The sequence below is a fragment of the Drosophila persimilis genome, unplaced genomic scaffold (genome assembly GCF_003286085.1).
Source record: "Drosophila persimilis strain 14011-0111.01,24,50 unplaced genomic scaffold, DperRS2 tig00000191-arrow-pilon, whole genome shotgun sequence".
NCBI lineage: Eukaryota > Metazoa > Arthropoda > Insecta > Diptera > Drosophilidae > Drosophila > Drosophila persimilis.
The window spans coordinates 699,142-723,682 of NW_020825298.1; the positions used below are offsets into that span (position 1 = coordinate 699,142).

The 24,541-nt window shown below is 39.3% G+C and overlaps 1 protein-coding gene across 1 annotated transcript; it reads right to left on the bottom strand.

Moving 5' to 3' along the window:
* Positions 1-10,571: 10,571 nt before the first annotated feature.
* LOC6595571 (zinc finger protein chinmo) lies at positions 10,572-18,254 on the bottom strand. The gene is given in 5 exon segments (XM_026988607.1): positions 10,572-12,061; positions 12,132-12,279; positions 12,369-13,183; positions 13,249-13,466; positions 17,814-18,254. Coding segments are annotated over 5 exon segments (2,565 nt in total). The 5' UTR covers positions 17,932-18,254; the 3' UTR covers positions 10,572-10,795.
* Positions 18,255-24,541: the final 6,287 nt, after the last annotated feature.

A 24,541-nucleotide genomic window follows, 5' to 3' on the forward strand; every position in this document is an offset into this window, starting at 1 on the left:
ACCGAAGGATCAAGGATCAAGATCTGAGCACGTGACAGCATACCGGCAAAAGCAATATATATACGTCTGGAGTAAATATCCTTTATCCTTGGTCCATGATAAGGACTCTATTAAATCAGGGACATTTTTCCGATCACAGGAAGCCTTCGCACGTCCTGATCGGCCTCAAATAACGGAGAAAACAAATCTAGGCTGTAATTCGTTATTTTTGAAAATGTAGTTCAAGAAATCACCGATAGACTCGCGTCAAATGGCTGGGATACCAGGCGAACAGAAACAAGCAGCAAGCAACTGTAGGAATTGCAAAAAAATCGCAGCATACCTAATGGGGGCTCGAAAAAAAATCATCGACCTTCTGCTGATTTCTGTTTGCCTGGTATCCCAGCCATTTGACGCGAGTCTTTTTTTGTACGGTGGCGCCCCTATCGGTGATTTCTTGAACTACATTTTCAAAAATAACGAATTACAGCCTAGATTTGTTTTCTCCGTTATTTGAGGCCGATCAGGACGTGCGAAGGCTTCCTGTGATCGGAAAAATGTCCCTGATTTAATAGAGTCCTTATCATGGACCAAGGATAAAGGATATTTACTCCAGACGTATATATATTGCTTTTGCCGGTATGCTGTCACGTGCTCAGATCTTGATCCTTGATCCTTCGGTAAGGACATCAACCGCCCCAACCATACATATTTAGTTTTCCCGACTTTTTGTGGTCCGATCGGGACATGCGTCATCTTCTTGTGTTTGGAACAGCACCCTTGATCTAATGCAGTCCTTATCAAGGACCAAGGATCAAGGATATTGTCCCCAGACCTAAACATCTTGTTTTCTCCTTTATTTGTGGCCCGATCGAGGCGTGCCATGGCTTCCCTTGATCAGATATATGTCCCTGATCCTTTGATAAGGACTCCAAAAACCCCAGTCATACATATTTAGTTTTCTCGGCTATTTGTGGACCGATCTGGGCGTGCATTGGCTTCCTGTGATTGGAAAAATGTTTCAGATTTGCTAGTCCTTATCAAGGATCAAGGACATTTTCCCCCAATTAAAAATATTTAGTTTTCTCCACTGTTTGTGAATCGATTTCGGCGTGCCACGCCTTTTTGTAATCGGGATAGTTTCCCGGATTAAGGATACAGCAAGGATAATTTTTCAATAGTTTTATTCATCAAAACTTAGCTTAGTATAAATAAATAAACAAGTGCAAAACAGTTTTAGTTACTATCTAAATGAATGGATGCGTGTATCTAGCATCTAGTAGACCGCATAGCCCCTCCCTTGGTTGCCATAGTCAAAGTCCTTGTTGTCGATCACCATGTTGAAGGATGACGATGGTTTGTTAGGTGGAAATCTTGAAATGGTTGCGCTGACTGGGATAAGACTCGGTCTGATTCTGATAGGACTGTCTGACTGGGGCAAATCAGATACGACATGGTTTGTGCGCCAAAACTGGCACATCGATGTACTGCTAAAACTAATAATTCTATAAACTAGATACATATGTACATACATACATATGTATTTCGATGGATGATATGATGCGATGCGAGTGCAGAAAGTCCACGCCGGTTAGGAGCTCACGCGACAGACTTTACAAGATGGCAGTGTATTAATCTCTACTGATAATATATTCAGCGTACTCACCTGGATTATGGTGTTGGCAGGCGTTCGATAATATATATTGTAAGGATTGTGCTACAGCATATAAAATCATTTTATTGTCTTTAATCTAACATATGTTAGACAAAAGTTTTCGTCTAGCTTTCTATAAATAAGGTAAACTTCTATTGTCAATGAAAGGATATTATTCATTTTTATTGAAATATATAGGTATGGCTTACGAAGACTTTCTGCTAATTATCTACGCATTATTTTTTTGATTTTTCTGAAAATGTTCCGATTTTTTTCGTTTTTCTTTCAAGATATACCTACATTTCTTGATGTTGAAAAGTTGACGCACTGGTAGTGGTTAGTGGTGCCAGTTGTTGAATGGACAAAAATGAACAATAAGTTTTTCTTAGCCCACTGAAACCACCTTTAAAGACCATCTCGATTTGTCTCTCATGCTCCTGGCAGCATAGTTACCCAATTCTAATGTTATATGGCTATAAGAGCATTTCTACACGACTTATACATTGCTGCATTGGACAAGAGGGTGGTCCTATGAACTTCAAGAAGGTGCATGGTGTGTGACCCAGAGAGGGGATCTGATACCAGTGTCAACTCATAGGAGCGCGAGTTAGGTGCCACTGTTAGCTTTACAGCTAAGCAGTCAGTGTTTTACAGTTATATACGTTAAATTTGATTTAACCAGGCCTTTATCTACGCCCCACAATGGAAACTTTTAATATTCTTGGTTTTTATTTTATTTTTTTATTATATTTTAGCAACAAGTTTATTGAATTTAGTTTCGTTCATATACTTTTTATGCTTAATTTCATTCAATTTTCCATATCCGACTTCATACTTTTGTGAGTTTCTGTTACAATGTTTTATTCTTTTCCGTGACTGTTGTTCTTTTAGCTTACTCGTAGTTTTTTATATGTTACACAAAAATGTATGGCATAATCGTAAATTTTTAATCCGAATTTGTGTTTAAACTATATTCAAGCTGTTACTTAAATGTGTCGCTTGGGTTTTTTTTTTGGATATTCATACATTTATATATAGAAATAATATTCCTGGTGTGAAAATGTAGTATAGCATAGTTTCATTCCTTTTTTCTTCTTTACCTCTCCATCTTCGTCTCCCTTCTTTGCTTTTCTTGATTTTTACATACATACATACATACATAGCCATAGTCAAATTCATATACGCGTGTTTTTTCTGTAGTTCAATAAACTTAATTAATCGTTTTATTTTGTAGATTTCCCTTTCAATAGGTGTATACCTCGACCATATACATTAATGTAAAATCTCAGACTTTAATTTTTAACTAAAGTGCACTACATACAGAAATCGATCAGTGAAATGCGGAACTAAATCGAAGGTCTTCAGTTTGTTTTCAGTTTCAGCCGTGAATATAGCCGTTACAGGTATTGTAAAATAAGAGCAGACTTTACTAATAATTCCAAATAACTTAGATAATTTTATTTTGTATTTTCCTTAGAAGATCTTTTGAAGTTTAATATTTCGGCTAATTAAATATTTATTTACTTATTCTCTGTCGCACTGTCGACAGACCGGACAGACCGTACGCAAATACTCGAACTCAAAAGCGGTTTCAGAAAATCCATTCCATTCCATTCATATTTCGTATTTGCCATTTTCTTTTCGATCAATAATTATGCAACATTTACTTATCAACGCTTCGACAAGACAATCAAATGTAATCACAGTTTTATGTTTTCCTTCTTTATATAAACTCATTTTCATTTAGCTATTTATTTCACTATTTTGAGTGTGTTTTTGTGTGTGTGTACTATATGTATGCGTGTGTGTGTGTCTGGTGTTTCTGTGTTGGTTGTAATGGATGTTCTTTGTAGTTCTTGAAGTTGTTTTTTGGTTGTTGTGTGGGTGGTAAAAAGAAAATATTAAAAGAGCAGTAATTACTAATTACTTAAGTACATGCCTAGTCTTCATGTGCTTCAAAAACTCACCTCACCTATTCTCACCTTTCCCATCTCATGCCTAACCATTCCGATCCATGCCTTCACTTCCCATCTTTATGAACATCTCATCTCAACTCTCGACTCTTAACTGATCTCTTGCCTGTATTATCTTTCAACCTTATTTTTTTTAGAGTATTAATACTATTACGTATTTAGAAAACTTTAAGAATATTGCACAACTTGTGAAAATGTTTACTTGACTGCCGTTTCTCATTTCGTTTTTAATTTTTTAAAAATATTTCCATTAACATTTAATTCCTGAGTTGTTCATAATCGTTAGCATGATTATTACATTCTTTTTGTTGGTTTTTCATTACCAATATAATTGTAATACATATCGAAAAGAGTTGGTTTTTTTTTAAATGCATGTATACTTCTTCGTGAGTCTTGATAATGCCCTGAGTTTGCTTCGTTTAAAACTATTCTCTTTTTTTCCTTTTTCAAGTTTTTTTTTTACCTTTTACATATACATATATATATACGTAGTTAAAGTACATTTAAATACACATTCACATTCAAACGTTATTCTCAAAGTGTTCGACTGTTGTCACTTCTCAAACCATTCTTTCTTTCTTTCTTATTTGATTTCAAATGATGAAAACTTCGTTTGGTTGATTTGAAAACTTTGCAGTTCAGAACAAAGTTGAATCGAATTCCCTTTTAACATAGACAAATATATCTCTTTTGTGTCATGTGTAACTCAAGTCTTGTTGCATTCAAATTTCAAATAAGGAACCAAAAAAGTGACGGCTAATCAAAAAGATGATGAAAGAAACTCTTCGATCGGATGTAAACTAAAATTCAATCAACACTCAATCCTGAAAGTCACACCAACTGTCTTCACTTTTTCCTCAAAAGTTATTCCTATCTTTATTTTTACGTTATTCTTTATTCCGAAAAATTTGTACGATTTCATCTTTCTCATCGTTTTTATACATATGTATGTATATCTTTAAATTTTAATTTATCTGCTAAATTTTGTTATTCGTTTTACCTGAAATTTTGTACTGTCTTTGTTCCAAAAGTTTTTTGTAGGCTTCTTTTTGTTTGTTTTTTGCATTAAGTGTGACCTACACATACATAATTACTAAAAAGATATACATAAATCCAACTGAAAAAATGAAAATATATAACTAAAACAAATATAACGTGTACACACATATATTAAATTTAATTTGTACTCGCTGCGATTTCTCATGTTAGACAAATTTACAACAACTTGATTTACACATTAAGAGGGGTGTAGAGACGTGTATTGTACTGTACCCTATAGGAGGTGGATAGGATATATAGTCGGATATCGTATGCACAAATACAACTAATTAAAGGAAGAATTCTCTTCCTCCAATTTCGCATTGAACTGAACTGTAAAGTCGCTTAGGCCTAAACACATTGATTTCCATTTCATTAATTTCGATAATTATAAAATTTTAGTATACATATTTTCGTTACAATTAAAATCGAAGGAGGGAGCGGGGAGTAGGAATTCCATATGTTGTCAGAGTGTACTGTAAAGGGAGAAATTTTGTGGAATGAAAATTGCCAATTACGAGAGGTTTTTGTGTTGTTTTTTTTGTTTTTTGTTTCTGGGGTTTAACATTTATTTAGTTGCATTTTTTTTTTAGCATTTACGTGTGTTTAGATTATAAATTTAGATTTAATCGTAAGGGTTACAAATTAGAAAAATGTGTGTTTGAACAAGCCAATTTGTTGCGATCGTACAGAACAAACATGAAAAATGATTAAAAATTATAAAAAAATATATATTACATTAATTTGCCTCCTCCTAAACATAAACTGGGTTCGGTTCTGTGCTTCCTTATAATCTTGTGCTGTTCTTCGCATTTTTTATAGTTATTTGAAATAACTTAGATAAAGTAATGTAATCATAATAGGTAATAGGTGGTGGGTGGGGTGGACTGTAATGGGGTTTTGAGACAAACGGTACGGTCACAAAAATAAAAATAAAATTGAAATTGAATCATAATCGTAAGTACAATTGGCTTGTTGCGGGGAGGACTTCCGTGGGTTGCGTTGTTGTTGCACTAAACATTTAATAGAAAAACAATTACTAACAAAAATATATAACAAAAATTACATCGATCTCTTACAAAATGTTTCGTGCACTAAATTTCATTTGAAATTTAACTTAATTTTCTTTTGTACCTGTGCACACACTATTATGTACTATATATTTGTATGTATATCGCTATCATTTTCTTCTCGTTACGGTTTTTGTGTTTGCTTAAAAATAGTTTTTACAACGCAAGAGGGGTAGGGGGTAACTAAACTGATTCCAGAATTACGAATATACAATACACAATACACTCTTTAATATAGTTTTTATGTACAATAATGTTTTGCGACTCTCTTCTGGGAGTCACGCTTCGTGTGCTTTTCTGTACTGTACGCTCTAAATGCAAAATGGCGACATTTGTTTTTGTTTTTTTATTTTACGTTTAGATTAAGTTAATTATGCTTTCGGGGAATATTTCTTTCCTGTTTTTTTTTGCAAACATATTTTACAAAGAAATTATTTTACGCCTTCTTGTCGAAAAGTTGGGCCTAAATTCTGATTATAGATACAAATATTTTTCCTTTTTTTAATTTTTCTCTTTGTTTTCTTTTCAAATAAATATTTACGTTTGTATAATATTTGATGCATATATATAGATTTCTTTTGCATGTGTCTAATAATTGTTACATATTTTCGTTTTTGTTTTGTTTTTGTTTTTTTTTTTAGCCAAAGTTTAAGCCTAAAATTGTTGGTTTTTGCAATTAGTTTGCTTGTTTACGCAAGTTTCTTTTAGAAAATTTTCCACTTTCGTTAGGTAGAAATGTTTTAACTTCTCATTTTGTTTTTATAACCGTTTGGGGTTTCAATTTCGTTTAGTTTTAGAGTTTTTCTTGGCCTCTGGGCACTCGGCTCAAGGAAAAGTATACTTTCATTTAACTGTGTTCGTTTTTCTTGCTATCCTTTTTTTGTGGATTTTCTTTATTTCGTTATTTTCTTTTTTTTTGTTTTGTTTTTTTTTTTGTAAATTTGGTAGCCTTAAATAATTTCTTTGTATTTTTGTTTATAGTAGGATCATATAGAATTATGTGTGTGTGTTTTTTTTATTTAGTTCATGCCTCATTTAGTTGCTTTGCCAAAAATGTATGTATACAAATGATCTTAATCCTGGTCGTACTCGTATTTCGCCTACATCTGCTCTGCTCTCCAGACATACTCGTACATGGTAAAATTGTAGGATACTCATATATATCCGTATAATTAGAGATTAGGCGAAAGTATATTTTTTTTATGTTTTACGTTTAATTTTTAAATTGTGTAAGCTTCAGCGCATATTTACATTTATGGATTCCAAAGGAAAATCTGTGGTGGATTTTTCAACCGAATTTTGTTTAATTAGCCAAAAGTTTTCCATTGTGTACATATGTATGTATGTATGTGCGTGGCGTGTGTGTAGGCGTCACCATTTTACAAAAAGAACCAAATGAAATGAAAAGTGTATAAAATAATATATGTAGGTATTCATTACTTCGTTACTGCGCAGTCTATGGCTTTTGAGGTAGTTCAGTTTACTATTGCAGTTCGATCTGGTTTTGGTTTCCCATTATAGCTATTGTGTGTGTGTGTTGGTGTTGTGTGTGTCTTTTGCATTTAAAATTAGTTATTGTTAATCGGTAATTGGTTATTGGTTATTGGTAATCGCATGTATCGTGTGAACTAACCAATAAACGAACTAAAAACTAAAGCTTTCCTTTATAGCATCTTCAATTACAACAAAATAGTTTGTGTATTTCCACCCCACATTCCATGGAAACCGAAATCATAATCGTAATCGTAATCATAATAATAATAATCGTAAAATTAGTCGAAACAAAGCTTAAAAAAACACAAAGAGGTAGGTTGCTTCCTGAGGTATATGAGTTCCTGAGTTTGATTACAGTCTAATTTCAAAAACGAAAACGAAGAACCTAGCATAAAAACTAAATTAAAAAATGAGCTAAAAGTATTACATATATTATGGTTAATCATAAACCCCTGAATATTAAATATTGTTTGATTGATTCACGGACTGATCTGATTGGTTAATTGATTGATTAATAGGTTGGACCTCGTTTCAGTCCTTGGATGGAGTCCCATCAACGTAATTAAAAATAAAATGTAATTCAGACTCCAGCGAACGTTGATGGGGAACCCCGTCTTCAGGACTGCTATTAGGGGTACTCTATCTTCATGTGTGTATGGTCGTGTGTGTGAGCGTGTGCGGCAAAGAGGTAGTTTTGGTTAAAAATATTGCCATGTTTTAATTGTATAATATTGCTATTGTTTCTGTCTCTATTTCTCAACACGAAGGCAAATTGAAATTCGAATGGGCTTTTCATCTTTATAGGGGAAGAATTAAGCATAGAACGATAAAAACGAATTGAATGAAAATAAAAACCTTTTCTTCATTTGCAACTTCAAAACGATATCACAGAACAAACTGGGTGTCGGTTAAGTAAGAACTATTTTAACTTTACTTAAAAAATCGGAGCCCAAAGAGCGAGCTTCCTTCATGCGTGGATTTTGTATAGTATGCGTGTTTTGTATGTGTTTGTGTGTGTGGTTCAACAGTTAATATATTTAAAATATTCAACATTTTGGCTATTATTTTGTTAGCTTTTCTATGGAGTTGTCTGGCTGGTTATCAGAGTGGACATCCTGTAGTTATCAGGGGACTTCCTGCTATTGCCTGCTATGGAAATTCAGTTAGCTTGTCTCAAAATCAAATTAAACCCTTCTCTATATCTTTCTCTCTCTTCTTCTCTGTTTCTCTGTTGGCGAGCCTAAGTGTTCCTACATATGCGCTTAGTGCTGTATGTATTACAATGTATATATACTATATATCTATGTATATCTAGGCTTTCCATTATACAACTGAGGCCACACATATATGCTGCAGACACACACATATGTATGTATATAGATGTATATGTATGCATATTGATAAATGTATTTACAGGTTTTGTCCGCTCTGTAGAGGACTGTTTCCCACTTGGGGTTTTCTTTCAATCTTTGCTTACAACAAATATTTATGTTTTTTTGTTAGTTTTTTTACAGCTTGTTCTTTGTGGGTTTTCTAGCGGGGGAAGGTGGGCTTGGATTTAGTTTTCCTCCCTCCCCTTTGATGTAGCCTTCCGAAATTATAAGAGCCGAAATAATTAATTTTGAATTTTTGTTTGGTGGTTTTTTCATTTTTGGTGAATTTTTTTTGTATGAAAAATGTTTTCCAAAGGTGTGCCAAAAGTTGTTATGATTTTGAATTTTGTCATGCTGTAGATTTTGCTGTTTTTGTTGTTGTTGTTTGTTGCGTTGAAAGTTTTTGAGAACGTTTTTGAGTGGTTGCTACTGAATCTTTTACATCGTTTCATTTTCGTTTATCAACATGTTTCACACTTGGCTAGAATTAAACAATTTTTAAAAAATAATTACATTTACTTTACGTTTCTTTCCTATTTGTTTTTCTTCATCCTCCATCATTCCCTCATCGTTATATATATTCTTTGTTTTATAAAATTTCACTAGTAGTCATTTAATTATATATTCTTATATAGGCACCCAATTTACCAATGGTTTTTTTTTTCTCTTCTCATTACTTTCTTAAGAATCTTTTAAATTGAATTTCGGTTTTCTTTTTGTTTTACGCCAAAAGAAGCTAAATGGTTTTGAAATTTCGAGGCCTAAAATTGATTTGAAAAACTCAAGAAAACAAAAAGAAACAAAAAAAATTAATGTATTAGTATTCTTCTTTTAAAGCAAATCTTTCACTGGTTTTAAGCAGAGATCCCAGGAGGCTTGGCCCTCATATGGGAGGCTTTCCATCACATATCCCGACTGTATACCTCGTTTGCCTTTTCGTATTATAAATTTAATAAAATTATTTACAAAAAACCTTGGACAAACGGCAGTTTGGAAGTGAGGTAAGCCCGTTAGGGGTTCCAAGCAGCCTGTGGCACCCCGTATTTCTTCCCTCGGCATTTATCATCTTCTCGTCTCATTTCGTTTCTCTTTGCTATGTTGTATTTTGTTTCTTTTTTGTTTATACTATTTAATTATTGCAGGTACTTGTGGTTGCGGTTTTGTTGTTGCTATTGTTGCTTTGTAGTTTGCTTATTTTTGTTTGTTTGTTTGTTTGTTGCAGCTATTTTTTAATAGTTCTAAATTCAGTTTTCTTTAGCTTTACGTTTCGTTTGTGTTGTGTGTTTTTTACTTTAGGAAATCAAAAATAAATACGCGACAGTCATTGAGTCGTATCGATCCGATCGATCGATCTACTCTTTCAACACACGAAAAAAACAAACATCTGACATTTGTTTTAATCTTTTTTGTCTACATTTGAGGCTGTACCAATCAAAAACGTTCAAACTTTTTGCATTCACTATTATTTGTTTGTTTTATAGTTTTAGTTTTAATTATCTTGCAGTTTTGCAGTTTGCGAGCTTTGCAATTTGCGAAATTCTCTTTGATTAGCACCCTGAAAACAATTTTTCAGCCGGATTGCAGTGTTTATAGTTTATTCTGTTCTGTTCGGTTTTTTTTTTTGTAGTGTTCTGTTCAATTATTGTTCTGTATCTGGTTTTGTAGTTGTTTCTGTTTCTGGTTTCTGGTTCTGGTTAATGCTTCTGTTTCTGTTAAATATCACTAATTTTTTTATGTGTAGTTTGTTTCATTCGTTCCATTTAGTTATAAATCATTTTTGGTCTGTTATATCCTTTTTGTGGCTTGTTCTAAAAAATATTTGTAATGCAAAATTCTGCAAAAAGTTGGACATCAAATACTGCCTTCTGTTCGTGTGTGTGCGTGATGTAGTGTGCTTGTGTGTGATGCATGTGTGTAATGTTGTCGTTGTCATACAAATCTTATGAAACATTAGTTAATTCTTTGTTTTGTTTTTTTTTTAGTACAAATTTTCCCTGGGCCTCTGGTGCCAGGGCCTCCAGGTTGCTTGGTTGGTGGTCTCCGAGGGCAACAGCAGTTGCAACAGTAGTCATCTGTTTCTTTTTCATCTTCTTAGCGCGCGCGTAAATCATTTGTAAATCACTCTCCTCTCCTTCTCCTTTATCCTTCATCCGTTTATCGGTATCAATTCTTAACCTAAATCTATGCAGCTTCTTTGGGGGGCTTCTCTCCTTCTTACTGCTCTACATTGACCTTGGGCGTGGAGGTCAATGTAGGCGTATCGTTGGGCGGTATAGTGTGGGGGGGGTTGGTGGGCGTGTGTGGCATTCGATTGTAGATCTCCGGCTCAGGCTCCGGCTCTGGCTCGGACATGTGCAGATGATGATCGTGTTCGTCCTCATCCTCAGTGTCCGACAGGGGCTCTATTTTCGGCTCCACTACGACGAGCTCGGAGCCGGGCTGTGGCTCTGGCACGGACTCCATGTCCACCTCCATGTTCGTCTGAGTCCGCATCCGCTCGAGGCTACCATCGCTGGCCTCGGCTTCGGCATCGCTGCCGCTGCCACCGTCGCTGGTGCCCGTTGTGGTGTGGCTGGTGTTGGTGGTTGTGGTTGTGAGGGTGGTATTAACCGTTGTGTTCATCGTGGTGTCCATGGCCTCTGCTTCGGCCTCGGCCTCGGCCCGCTGGGCCTGTTCGACGGCCATCGCCGCCTTGATCTGCTGAGCCAGCTCGTGGTGCATCTTCTGTTGCTGCTGCTCGTAGCTGAACGGCTCAGTGCCCGCTGAACCGCTCGTGTGTATTGTGTGTGCCCCCGACGCCTGCGATGGCGCCTCCATCTCTGAAGCCGCCGCCTCCTTGCCCCCTCCTACCGCCTCCGGTACTGCGGCCATCGCATCCCGCCGCTGCATGCACTTCTCGAGTGCCATCTTGAGTGATTTACGTTTACGCTGCTTCGCCGCCTCCTTATGGGCGCTCATGACTACTGCTGCCGCTGCTGTTGCGGCCGCTTCCTATGGTGAATGATTGGCGGCCGCCGCTGCAGCCGCCGCGGCTGCCACATGGGCAGGGGCAATGGTTGCCCCAGCCGCCAGTCCGATCTCCTGCTTGTGCTCACGGGCGATGTGCCGCCGCACCGTGTTGTTTCTGGTGAAGGTCCGTTCGCAGAACGGACAGGGTACCCGAATGCCCTGATGACGCTGACGGATGTGGGCGCGCAGGTTCGTCTCGTACCCGTAAAGGCGGTCGCAGTACAGACACTTCAGCTTCTTGCCGTCCGCTGTGTTCACACTGTTCTTGTTATTCATCTTGGTGGCATTCCAGACGTTCAACATGTCGGCCGGCGCTATCGATGCGGCCAGATTGCCAGACAGCGTTCCATCCGCATTCTTCAGGTTCTCCAGCAGTGCGTTCGGGGTTGTCGATGAAGTGTTAGAGTTCGGCGGCGGTGGTGGGGAGTAATTTGAGTTCTCCAGCTTCACTCGTAGATCTTCGGCTCCATTCTGATATTGAGATAGAGTATAAAGGATTAGTTGGTTTAACTCTTTTTGTTGGTTTGCTGGTAGCACTCACATCTGTTGACTCATCCATGAGCTCGCGGTCATCATCGTTTGCCTCATTGGCACTACCATTGTTACGCTCTGATTTGACAATGCGATCCAGCCCACTGTTGGCATTGCCGTTGCCAGCTGTGGTGCTGGGACTGTGGTTCTCATAGCGACTAAGGGCAGGACAAGACAACGAAGAGATAAAATGGTTGAATAAGTGTTGGATCAGCTTCAATAGGTATCAAATCATTCGTTAACCCACCTGGACTGTGGCGAGGCTCTTTCCGAGTGCATGGTATCCGCTTCGGTGGGTGCCGTCGATGAGGCACTGGACGATGGACGATGATAGGGTGGCTTGTTGATGGGACTTGGGCACTCGGAGGACGAGTTCTTGGAGCCGTCGCGCAGCACAGAGCCACGCAGCTCCTGCTCGGCATACGGACTGCGGAGGGCACGCTTGCGCAGCGGCTCATAGGAGATGGGTCTGTACATGGGCGGCACATGGGTGTACCCCATAGTGGAGGATGAGCTACTGCCCGGATGCATCATCGAGTCGCACTCCTGCTTCAAGCTGCCAGTCGACCCGCCCAGATGTAGAGCGGCGCCAGCACCGCTGCCCAGGCTAATGGGTCCATTGTTGCCACCCACTCCATTGCCACCGGCTCCGCCAGCTCCGGATCCAGCACTCAACGGTCCATGGCCCGCTGCTGTGCCCCCGATAATGTTGCCACCGGCACTGCCACAGCGATCCAGTGCATTCGCACTGGCCGCCAAGGCACTCAATCCGCTGGCCGCCACACTGGCGGCAGCTGCCATTCCACCGGCGGCCATGCCACTAAGGGCACCTGCCAGACTCAGACCGTTACCATTGCCGAGGCTCCCGGGAATGGAGTTTACCCCGGAACCACTTCCCAGCCCGATGCCTGCTCCTCCGCCCGGCATAATGCTGCTACCACTGAGGCTGTTGCGCATACTACGTCGCCCTGTGGGCGAATCTAGCGGCGAGCTGTCGCCCATGTGTTGCTGTTGAGCCTGCTGTGCGGCCAGACGACCGGTCTCTGTGGACAGTCCCTTGACCTGATCGAAGAGATAGAGACCTTAGAGAGATGTGTCCCATTCAAAAAACACTCCACTACACTCACCTGCAGGCTCTCGGCAGACTTGAGGAAACTGTTGAGTGCCTCTTGGGACACATGCACCTCGCCCTTGTACATGAACTCCAGGAGAGCGGCCATATTATCGGGCGTTGTGGCCTCCAGTATGATGACGCACTGACCATTGGTGGGCGTGTTCTCAAACAAATCGGCGAACTTCTTTGAGCAGGCCGCCAATATAAGTTTGTGTGCTTTGAATACTGCGCCTGTAATGACAAAGAGGGGTAAATTTAGTATCCCTTAGGCAGTTTAGAGGGCTTAAAGGGCTTCCAATAAAATCTCTGTTGCCTACTTAACATATCCCTCCATATATTAACGCTAATAATCTTTGCTTCCTTAACAATTTCCCTTTCCATTAAAGCAGGTCTACCGGCATCTCATCCCAGTCATAAGCAGTAGCCAACAGGTGGCGCCGAAAACGGCGAAACCAAGACCTTGAACTCGTAAAAAATCATGTCAAATATATATACTACGAGTAGTATAATCTCCCCATCCTTCCTTCCTCCCACACCCACCCATTTACATTCACATGCATAGAGAGAGAGCGCCACACACACATAAACACGTAGCGCAATAAAAAGCGAAAAGCAAGGAAATGATTTCCTTGCTCTTGACTACACACACAAAAACAGACACACAATGAGCTTTTCTCTCCCCCTTTTTCTAGTCTCACAGTCCCTTTCGCTGCCCTTATATACATACATACAAATACATATGTATACTATATATTCTCTCTCTCTATCTGTGGGTCTGAGTTATTATTCAACATCAATGTGTCGCCTTGGTCTTGGTCTTGCTCTTGGTCTTGGCAATCTTTTGTGTGTGTCCTGGCGTCTGAGTTTACCTGGCAACTGATGGGCGGAAAAGCACCATCCCACGCTGGAAAACACAGTCACTCCAAAATAAGTATATTTTGATGTGCTCTCTCCCCCACCACCCCGCTTTTCCTTCGAGTTGCTTTTTGTGGTATATGCGATGTTTTTCGGCTTTTTTCGGCTAACATTTTTCACGCTTTTCTTTTGGGTCCCAGGACAGCTGGATGGGGGGTGTGCGCGTGGGTTTGGGTGAAGCAGGCGATTCTGAAAGTTATGTGTCGCTCCTTTATGGGGCACTTGTTGTGTTGCCAGCGAGCATTACTTAAGCCAAATTGAAGTGACACTCGAACACCGGTGGCTGCTGCTGGTGCTGCTGCTGCTGCCATAGAGATACTCCACACTGAAGGAAAGTGACATTTTATTTACCGCCAACATTGTTCATAAATACATTTCAAGTTTGACACTTTTCGTAATTTGAGGCAGCAGCAGGAGCAGCTGCTGCATTAAACATTTCCTCGGGGGCTTATCGCAGTGCAGTACCTTTTCCCCCGTCCATTTATATATTGATTTCAGCAGAAATTGTGCCAGCTCGTGCTGGTGCGCCTCCAATGCCAATTGCCAGATGATAAGAGAATTCTAGGCGGATTGATAGTGATAACAAAACGGGAATTCGTGAGCCACAAGACACAAAAAACAAAACACCATCAAGGTCATCCATACAATGCCGCATTGCTTAAGAGCTTTGAAACCATTCTCGGAAGTAGAGATGGAACACGGGTGCGCGGGCTTGGCTCAGAATACGTGGGACAGAATACTGCGAAACCAGCACTGAAGGCACCATCATTGCACCAAAAATAGGCTTTGAAATGGATTTAGTTTCAGGCACGGATTCCCACCACTAACTCTACTAGGAAGTGAATTAGAAAAAAGCACCACCAGTAATCCAAGTCGTCGTCGTCGTCGCTTTTGTCGTCGTCGTCACTCATTAGCACGCAAAAAATGCTACCTATCCGCGCCGATTATATAATATTCGTGGATTAATACTACGCAAATTGCATTTCACATATGCCGCACACTTGTTTACCCTCCGCACAATATATATACAACTTTTATTTTGGTTGTTTTCTACGTTCTGTTCTCATGATTATGTTCTGCCTTCTTTTTTTTGTTTTTTGCTTTTTGTATTGCTTGATTTTCTAACACTTGATACAACAGAAATTGGGTCACAATCACCACAAAAGAAAACGCCAAAACCCACAATACACTGACGAATACGAGTATATCTCTCTCTCCGTCTATATGTGTGTGTTCCGATATGACTGTATGGTCTGGCCTTGATAAAGAAATGTCATATAATGTGTAGAAAATAATTTCGTGGGCTGTTTACGTTTTGGCTCGCACCCCCGATCGATCCGATCCCCCGTCCGATTAATGCCCGAATAATCATAGTAGTATTCCTCAACAACTTGTTTTGATTTGGGGCTGGGTTTTTGGCACCCGCTAACACTCTAATGCAGTTTGGCAATAACATTCCGCACAGAGTACTCGAAATATTGGCAGGTTTTCGGGTTTGGGTTTTGTAATCTAATCGAATAATTCATGGGATATGAAAAGCACGTGGTCTGCTGCCAAAGAAGTTGTTGCACTTAAAAATTCTTAAAATGATACAAATCTATCGATAGAAAAAACTGTAATATTTGTTCCCAAAAATCCATACTAAGAACACACCTTAATAAAGTACAAACAAATCTTCAAATATATTTTGGTTCATCTGAAAATCATCCCCTCAAAGGGGAAATCTCCCACCAGACAGCACCAGCCACCCCACAACCCAGTCACACCCCCTAGAACCATGGCCCAAGGCCAAGCAAATGTTCATTTGGGTAAAAATGCTCATTTCTCAAGTACCAAACAAGGCCCCCCAAAAAACCAAAAGCCATGCATCCTTCTGTTATCGAAAATGTGTAAAACAAAAATACAGCCACATGAATATTAAAACACAATAAAAAACATACGTTATTTGCTTTTGTTTTCGCAGACGGCCAAATATTTAATGCTTCATTTCGAATCTGACAAAAGGGAACAGAGAACCATGAGCCAGAGACAAATCAAACATAACAAATGCAGATTTTGGATGGACTCCCAATGTACTGCCGCCATCCAATGTGGACCCAAGCCACCAAAGAATTATTAAAAACCACAATTAAAAGCAGGGAAACCAAAGGGTTTACGAGATATGTGGGGTTGGCGTTGGGGTTGGGTCGGAAAATTTTAATCAAAAGTAGTACCACTTCGATTGATATGAGTGACAACGGGGACTCGCACACGGAAAGAGAGAGAGACGTAAAGGGGTTCCAGGATTTGTCTAGGCTTTTTTTGTGTTGTGTTGGAAAGCTATGTCTGCGTATGTCTCTGCAGAATCCCAAATCCCGAACCCCTTCCGTGGCACCCATAATCCCAGTCGGCGACTGTTGTTCCCACTCATTCAATCAATGCAAAAATCTATACCTCCACATGAGTAATATCTGGAAGTGCTTTAAAGGGCGAAAGCTCACACTCTTGCTCTTCAAAGTTTTGTGTAAAATTTAAAATCATTTGAAGGCCAAGGCTTACATAAGCATAAAACAAAAAACCATAAAATGGAGTAAATGTGTACACACAGAATCCTATATAATAATCATAAAAGTAAGCCAAGACGACACACAACACACATAAACACCCAGCAAAAACGGGCCAAGAAGGGAAATATTTAAACCCAAATCAAAAGAGAGCAAAACGGAAAGAAAAGGAAGGTTAACAAGGGTCCCAAAAGGCACACCACACAAAACACAAAAGAACCCCAAAAATAACTGACCTCAGTCAAAGCCAAATAAATATACTTATAGTAGGTATGTACATATGTACAAATATATACTCGTACTTATACATAAACGTCCCATCCCTTCCCGTCTCGTGCGGTCCCGGCCCGCATTTATTTTCCATTTAATAAGCCAGCATAAAAACTGTAGTAAAAGGCCGTAAATGAACTAGTAGACCCAGACGGGGAACATTCAGCAACAGGGCGACGGGAACAGGACCTTGACAGACAGACAAGGACGAGACCGAGACTGAGACAAACCATAAAAGCTACTTCGCGCGTCGGCATCAAACAAAAACCCGCAAGGAACACGAACAAAAACACGGAATCAATGTCTGGTAGCTTATTAGCCAACAAGGCGAAAAAAACTGCCAAGAGTCTGGTACAAAAATAAGGAATAATTCAATGTGATGATTTGCCGGATTATGTTTATATTTATCTCCTAAGGATCTTACTTCTTCCTGTTCTGATGATGTGATGATTATTACATCGCTTAAATCAGACACATATTAGGATTTTGGGGTTGCGGGTATAAAGGTCTCTGAATAAATGTATGAAAATATTACTCAAAGTATTCCAATCTGAAATATGACTAGCCGTGTCCCTCAAGCAAAGGTTTTTGTATCTCAAAATTTAACTAAAAAATTCCAATATCCACTCAGAAAATTTCATTGAATCGTAAAGATTTTCCTGTCAAAATTTTAAAAAAATTTCTTAAAATATTTATGAATTTAATGTGGGAAATAATGTACAATCTTTTACTTCTTTGCACTTCTAGCCATATACTCGCATTGTGATCCTTCCCTTAAGAATTCAGAATTTTATAGAAGTGCCCTTTTCTTTGACCTTGAATGGTTTTAAGTAATTGTTGCAAAACTTACCATCGCAGGATAGTGTAACATCGGCCAGTAGATCCGATTTGAAGAGATTTGAGAACGTTATTGCCAAATTGGAGGAATAACTGTTCCATTTGAGGCAGAACTGCTGCTGCGGATCCATGTTGACGGCAGTTGTACCTCCGTTGTGTTAAGATCTATATCGGCCGGGGCCGTATTCCTATCCGGCGTATCCTTTTTGTTGCTGCTGAATTTTCAGGATAAATACGGTTCGAACGGCGCCAGAGCGACTAATGTAAATGATTCTTGATTGTTGAAATGTTGTACGCGTTGTGCGCGTTGTTGATTGATTTTTGTTCTCGGGTTGCCAAAATGGAATTTCGTTGAATTTTGTGGCTGCCAGCCAAGCTAAAAGCCGTGTATGACCGCCGCAAATCCTTAGCCAAAGGGAATTTTGCAATTGTTTTGCTTAAATGTTTTGTGTGTTATTTCCGTTCCGTTGGTAATCGTTGGTGATAACTAATTGTTGATGTCGATGAAAATTTCGTATAAATTCAACAAATTACGAATAACACAGATCACAGGGTCCGAACACGACAAATACTGCAACGAGAATGAACAAAATAAACATACAGCTGGGATTATTTTCGGTTACGATGCGAATGAATGACATTTCAACACACAGCGGCAGCGGGCGCAGCGCCTGCTTTTCAATCAGAAATCATTCAAAAATTAGTCTATCGACTGGGATGCACTGTTGCAAAAGTGTACCCTTAAAAGTTGATCCTTTTGCACATAACACAGTAGTTCCTGGAATAGTGTTCAATACACTCGAATTTCAAATGCATCGCATTGTGTTGGTAATCCTATCTTGTGGCCTGCAGCATTTCCTCTGGCCAACCAATTTATTAGAAATTAATCGAGCATTTAGAAGGGCCAAGCGATACAACCAAAAAAACGAAGATATACGATTCAATTCTGGGAATTTTCGACCACTCAAATATGCCGCCGTCCGCAGGTTCAGCAGCAGCCTCAGCCACAGCCTCAGTTTTTGATGCAACGAAGAGAGAACTTTCTGATTTGCTGATTCTGAAAGTGACTACGGGGACGACTCTCCTCTCCTTTGACTTTGTTGTATGCCTCTCGTCTACGGTTTCTTCTGCCTTCTGCCTCATCGTTGCGTGCCGCTCGTCCCTGCTCCATCCCTGCCTGCCCCAATTCCTGGAAACTGCAGGTGACGTTCCGTTCGCCTTCGCCTTGGACTTGCCACCGCATCGCATCGTTGCATGGGATGCGTTTGTTTTCTTCGAATTTGTTTAATCGTTAGAAAAATGCGGCACCGCCAACTTTTGTGGAAGCCACTACTACGCCTTTGTGAGCCCTCTCCCTCATCACTGACTCACTCATTTTTTTCCCCCGTTTTTTGGGACAGCGACAGGAATCAGAAATCAACGGTTTCGTTTCGTTTCAAGCCCCGAAGCAACAGCAAACACCACATGGAAACACATTGAATGGCCAAACAGAGAAAAAAAAATATATCGGTAAAAAGCTATTAAGAAATTCCTGGGAAGTTTGCAGTTTTTGAGTCTAAGGTAGAGTCTCCTCTCAATTGGAATTCTCTGGATGAGAGCTGAGGAGAGCTTTAGGGGAGCAGCTGGGAGTGGCAGGGGCAGAAGGCTGCTGCCCATGATGGCTAAGATGGTTGGTAAAAGAGAAATTGATCGGAGCTGATTGGGCAATAAAACAGGAGAGAACGAGAACTTCTTATAGATACTTTCTTTATTATGTTAATTAAGAATATAACTTTCATTCCGAATGGTATTGCTGCTTGAATGTAAACTACAGCAAAAAACATCACATTCATCTGTCATGTTATGTTAAAAGATATCTTGAGGAAACTACGTTTTAGACACAACGCTTCTAACGAGGAGGAACAAAGATATAGGGATTATATCAGCTATTAGTGATGGTTCAACATTTTTAAATAGCCCCCAACCGTAACCAAGTAGCTCGAAAAGGGTTACGTAGATCATCCAACATCCATTACATATGTATACAGCTGATTGGTAATACAAAGAGTAGAAGAAATTACGTAATTACGTAGATACGTAGTACGACCCTTATAACAGATATCTCCATAATTATTCCTTAATTCACCTATCACCCTTTCCTTTCCCGGTCACCAATCATCCCCTACTGCCATCTTCTCATTCACGGAACCTTCTAAAAAAAACTTCCTCAATCGCTTCTGCACTTTACCAAAGCTCCCTTTTCGAGCAATAGCTTCACTTGTGCACAACTGTACTTTTAGGAGCGTTTTCTTAACTATTTCTTGCCTTTCCATTGTTGTATTTGTTGTCTGAAAACGAATACGCAATGGAAACTTACGCAGCTGCATTTGAAATGCTTTTTCCATTACACAAAATGCTCACCAGAAGCACAGAGAGAGCACTAACAAACAAAGAGCCTTTGGCATATAAAGCCGAAGCTGAAGCCAAAAAATAGATCAAAAATTGCGTATAACCATCTCGTTTGCACTCGCTCTACACACTGACACAGACACAGATACGAGATACACACACACACATACATGCACCTGAATGACGAAGTTTCAAGGCGAAATCATAGCTCAGGTATCTGGTAACCTATCTGCTCGCCGCCTCTGCCACTGCCCCTGCCCCTGCCCCTGCCACAGAGAGACGAAACAACCAGAACAACATCCCGAAGAAACGACGATACGATGTGCGAAATATACAAGAAAAACAACGCGTAAATCCTTTTCACAAACACAAGCTCACATTCTCACATTCACATTCATTCTTATAAGGAGCTTCTGTACAAAGCTGTGTTCCTGGAACGACAGCACGCACACAGTCAAATGAAAACAACTTTTTTTTTCGTCATTTAAGGATTTTACGAATGGGTATCACAAATTGGGGGAAACTTGTGTCCTGGGGAGGGTTGCCTTGATCTCCTCTCCCTCCTCCTCAAAGGCAACGCACTTTCGGTAGTAAATTACGCAATAAATGAGAGCAAAATGCAACTAAAAAGTTTGAGGGAGTAAGCGAGGATCGACGGAACTGAAAGTCATCAAAAAGATATCAAAAAGAAGGAATATCTCATTGGGGTTACATATCCCATACTCGGGTAATTATTTCTTCATTTCATTGTTCTTAAACGTTACAAATTCTTTTTATTTTTTATCGGTTTGAACTGTTTATTACATGCGAAGCAAAAAGATATAACCATGTCTTATTTTTAGTAAGTATCATTCGGTCTCTTTTATATCCTTTTGTTAAATGCTTCTAGAACATTCCATCTAGATACACAGGCACAAGCACATACAGCTGCTCTTTCACTGCCATAAGGCAGAGATGTGCAATATTATATCCCCCATCTCTTCCCACATTTGAAGAGTTTCAAATGCTAGAGCTGTCACCGGCAGAGTTCCCAAAACGTCAAACTGTGCAAGCTGTCACTGACAATTGAATTACCCCCTTTTGGCTCCTTTAGATATTGACATATATGGCATAATACATATGTATGTACATACATATATGCAGATTTATATAATTATTTGAGCGAGCGGTTTTATTACTTTCATTAGGCGATCGTTGTTCAAACTGCATTGGACAATTCTTAAAAACAGTCTGTTGTTTCTCATTTAGAACAGGATCTCTTAAACATTGACAAAGTAATCCAGTTCTTCTGATTGCTCTTGAAACATCCAAACAAATCAAACTTCAAAACTAACTCAAAACAAAACATCACTGAAATGTTATCGCGTAAAACAAAAAAACAAAATCCACTATTTAATTTATATTCGGAGTATGTATGTATGTACATATGTATGTATACATTTTGTTGATGGTACAAGTATTTCAACTAATTGACCTTGTGCACTATTTAGACGAAACGTCCATTCAATTCCGTGATTCATAATTTGTTTGTTTTTTCGGTTCGATTCATTTGAGTGCAGTTTGGCAGCATGGCAGCAAGTGGTTCTACATCTACGAATACGACTACGAGTGCGAGTGCTAGTATAGGTGCAGATACATTTGACTGTATGCATTAGATACTATTTGCCTATTTTCGACAATCTAATATTTGCTATTTTTTGATTTGAATGGCAATTAATTCCGACAAATGACGCATTTAACTGTGAAGTTTTGCTGCGTCTCATTCTTCCTTCTCTCGCACTTTATTTAGTGATTTATTCTTCGAGTGAAATGCCACAGAATGCAATCTTGAGAGAACAGAGTACACAAGTGTTTCCGAGCATTCCCAGCATTGTTTACAAGACCATTCGATGTAACGATATAGAAAATATACTTCTTCGTCTAAATATTATTAACTGATCGAAGGGTTTATCAACTAGTCCCAAGTCGAGTATTCTCTTATTCAGCATTCGCGTGTGCGTCTCGAATCGAGCATCAATGAGCAGCGACATGTGGGAGTAGTTGGGAGCAAGGACTTGCCTACCGCTCAATCACATTATCTTCGGTACGAGAAATTATTCATTTGTAATATTATTTGTTCCAGATTGTCTCTACAGCAGGCAGCCTCGATCACTCACTCCATTCATCAAATCCAATGTCAATATAAATGTCAACCTCCCCTCCCATCCAAATAGCAATAGCACGATACATATATACATATTTCTGCAGCAGTCAGCGGCAGCTCCGCGATACGTTTCGGTTGCTCTGCCATAATCCAAAGGATTTTGAATGTCAATCCCCCTGCCATGACAAATGGAATCACTGGAAAATAAAAACAGATACATGTATATGAAGAACGTACTTCACGTACGAGAGGAGTAACGTTGTTACAGCTGTTTGCCAGATGCACCTGATGCTCCTGGTGCCTGAATGACGAGAAAACGCGCTCAGATGCTTATCGCAGCGGGTGGTGGAGATGTCATAACTCAGGCACATCTCACGACTGTGCCACCAGTACCCCCCAAAGAGTACTCCTCCCTGTCCACGCGCCTTTATGTAATGCATGTTGCTGTTGAACGTTGCTTTGATGTGGAAGTCCCGCAGCGCAGATACCAAGACAAACCAACCATTTCATCATTTTCTCCAAATGGCATTGGCATTGGGGAATATGCGTTGGATTCCTGGAAATTGGAGCTAAACCGAGAATCTGGAGCTGTTCTAAAAAAGACCCTGCTTGCACATCTGCCGATATGCTGTGCCATTTATACGGACATGTGTAATATCAAGCAGTTTCCAAAGAAATGGTGGGGAATTCCCTGCCAAGGTGCTTGTGCGAAAGAGCTGTCAACGGCACAGAGTCCTCAAAATGTGATGGCTTACAGAAGCCTACAACTGGCAGTGTCACTGGCAACTGGCAACTTCTGTGCTGCGGTAATGTTATCACATACATATGTACACACAGCTGCAATCGTTCTTGTTGGATTGTTTTTCAAATGCCACATTATATATACAGTCATACGAGACAAGAAGTCCACAAGTGGCTTGAAAATTTAGATCCAAAAGTAAATGCAAAGTACGATTGTAATGCCATTTCCTTCTTTGAATGAATTTATTGATTTTCTTGTATGCCAGCTGTGAACAGATGATTTACATATTGTCGCCTTGGGCGCCTTACCTCGCAGAAATTGTACTTTTGAGAATAATTTAACATTTCACTATCTCAATGGATTCTATATTTTCCTATGAATATTAATTCGTAAAAGCGAAATTATTTTACATAAATTCCTAACCTCAAATGTAACTGCAACGCTCTACTGAAAACGCTTTACAACACTATTCGGTGAAAACTTTCGTGACTAAAAAACATCTGACATGCATGGTTTCTCAATTAAAAACATGTAACATAAAGCAAATTCCATCTCTGATGACATTTTCTCTCATATTTTTCTTTTTTTTCTTCTTTATATAGTGCCCCTAATCATCATAGATGGAGCCGCCATTAGCAGGTAATTTCTTTCCTCCAAACAAAAAACAAAAAAAATCAGTTTTATCCAGTGGAAAGGAAACCCTCAAGTTTGTTGCTGCGGTAATTAGGTATGCACGCAAATGCAACCAACTTGAAATGCAGCTCCATGAATAATAAATGACTTTTCCATGGAGGGAGACGAGGCCGCAGAAAAGCAGTTAACACACAAATACGGTTGACAGTTAGGTTAATACGCTTCGCTGAGCAGACAAACAGACAGACAGGCAGACTCTAGAAAAAAATGTTGTGTTAATGCAGTGCAAGTACAACAAAAGTATCTTCAAGATACGCTTCCCTTGTCGCAATTACAAATTGTAATTCCTTTTTTTTTTTGGTGAATCTTTTTGTATGCATATGTAGGTCTCCCAAATTAATTGTTTGAAAACCATAATTAGGGAGAAGCAGAAGATTCAGGTGGGGGTGGAGCAGTGGCGGTGGCTGTGCAGTGGAGCTTTATTTTATTCTGGACTTACAATGACATGATAACTTTTCAGGCTATGCGGGTTCTGGACCCAGAAGTTGAACGCTTGAGAGAGCAATCACACACAGAAAACTCGTAGTTTTAGTTACCTGTAAGTAGAAGGTAAAATAGAAAGGAAATTAGTGAAAAGTACTTGAATAGTCACCATTCATTTCGGAACATTAAAGATTAATTTCTAATTTAAATCTCAAGGATTGATATCATGGAGCCAGTGTTAACATAATTCTAGTTTTTCATAACTTAATTTTGTATAAAAGACAAATCAATAACTGTTTGTTTTTACATTCGTTGCACCGATCCTCGATCCCAGTCTCGAGTCGAACATGCA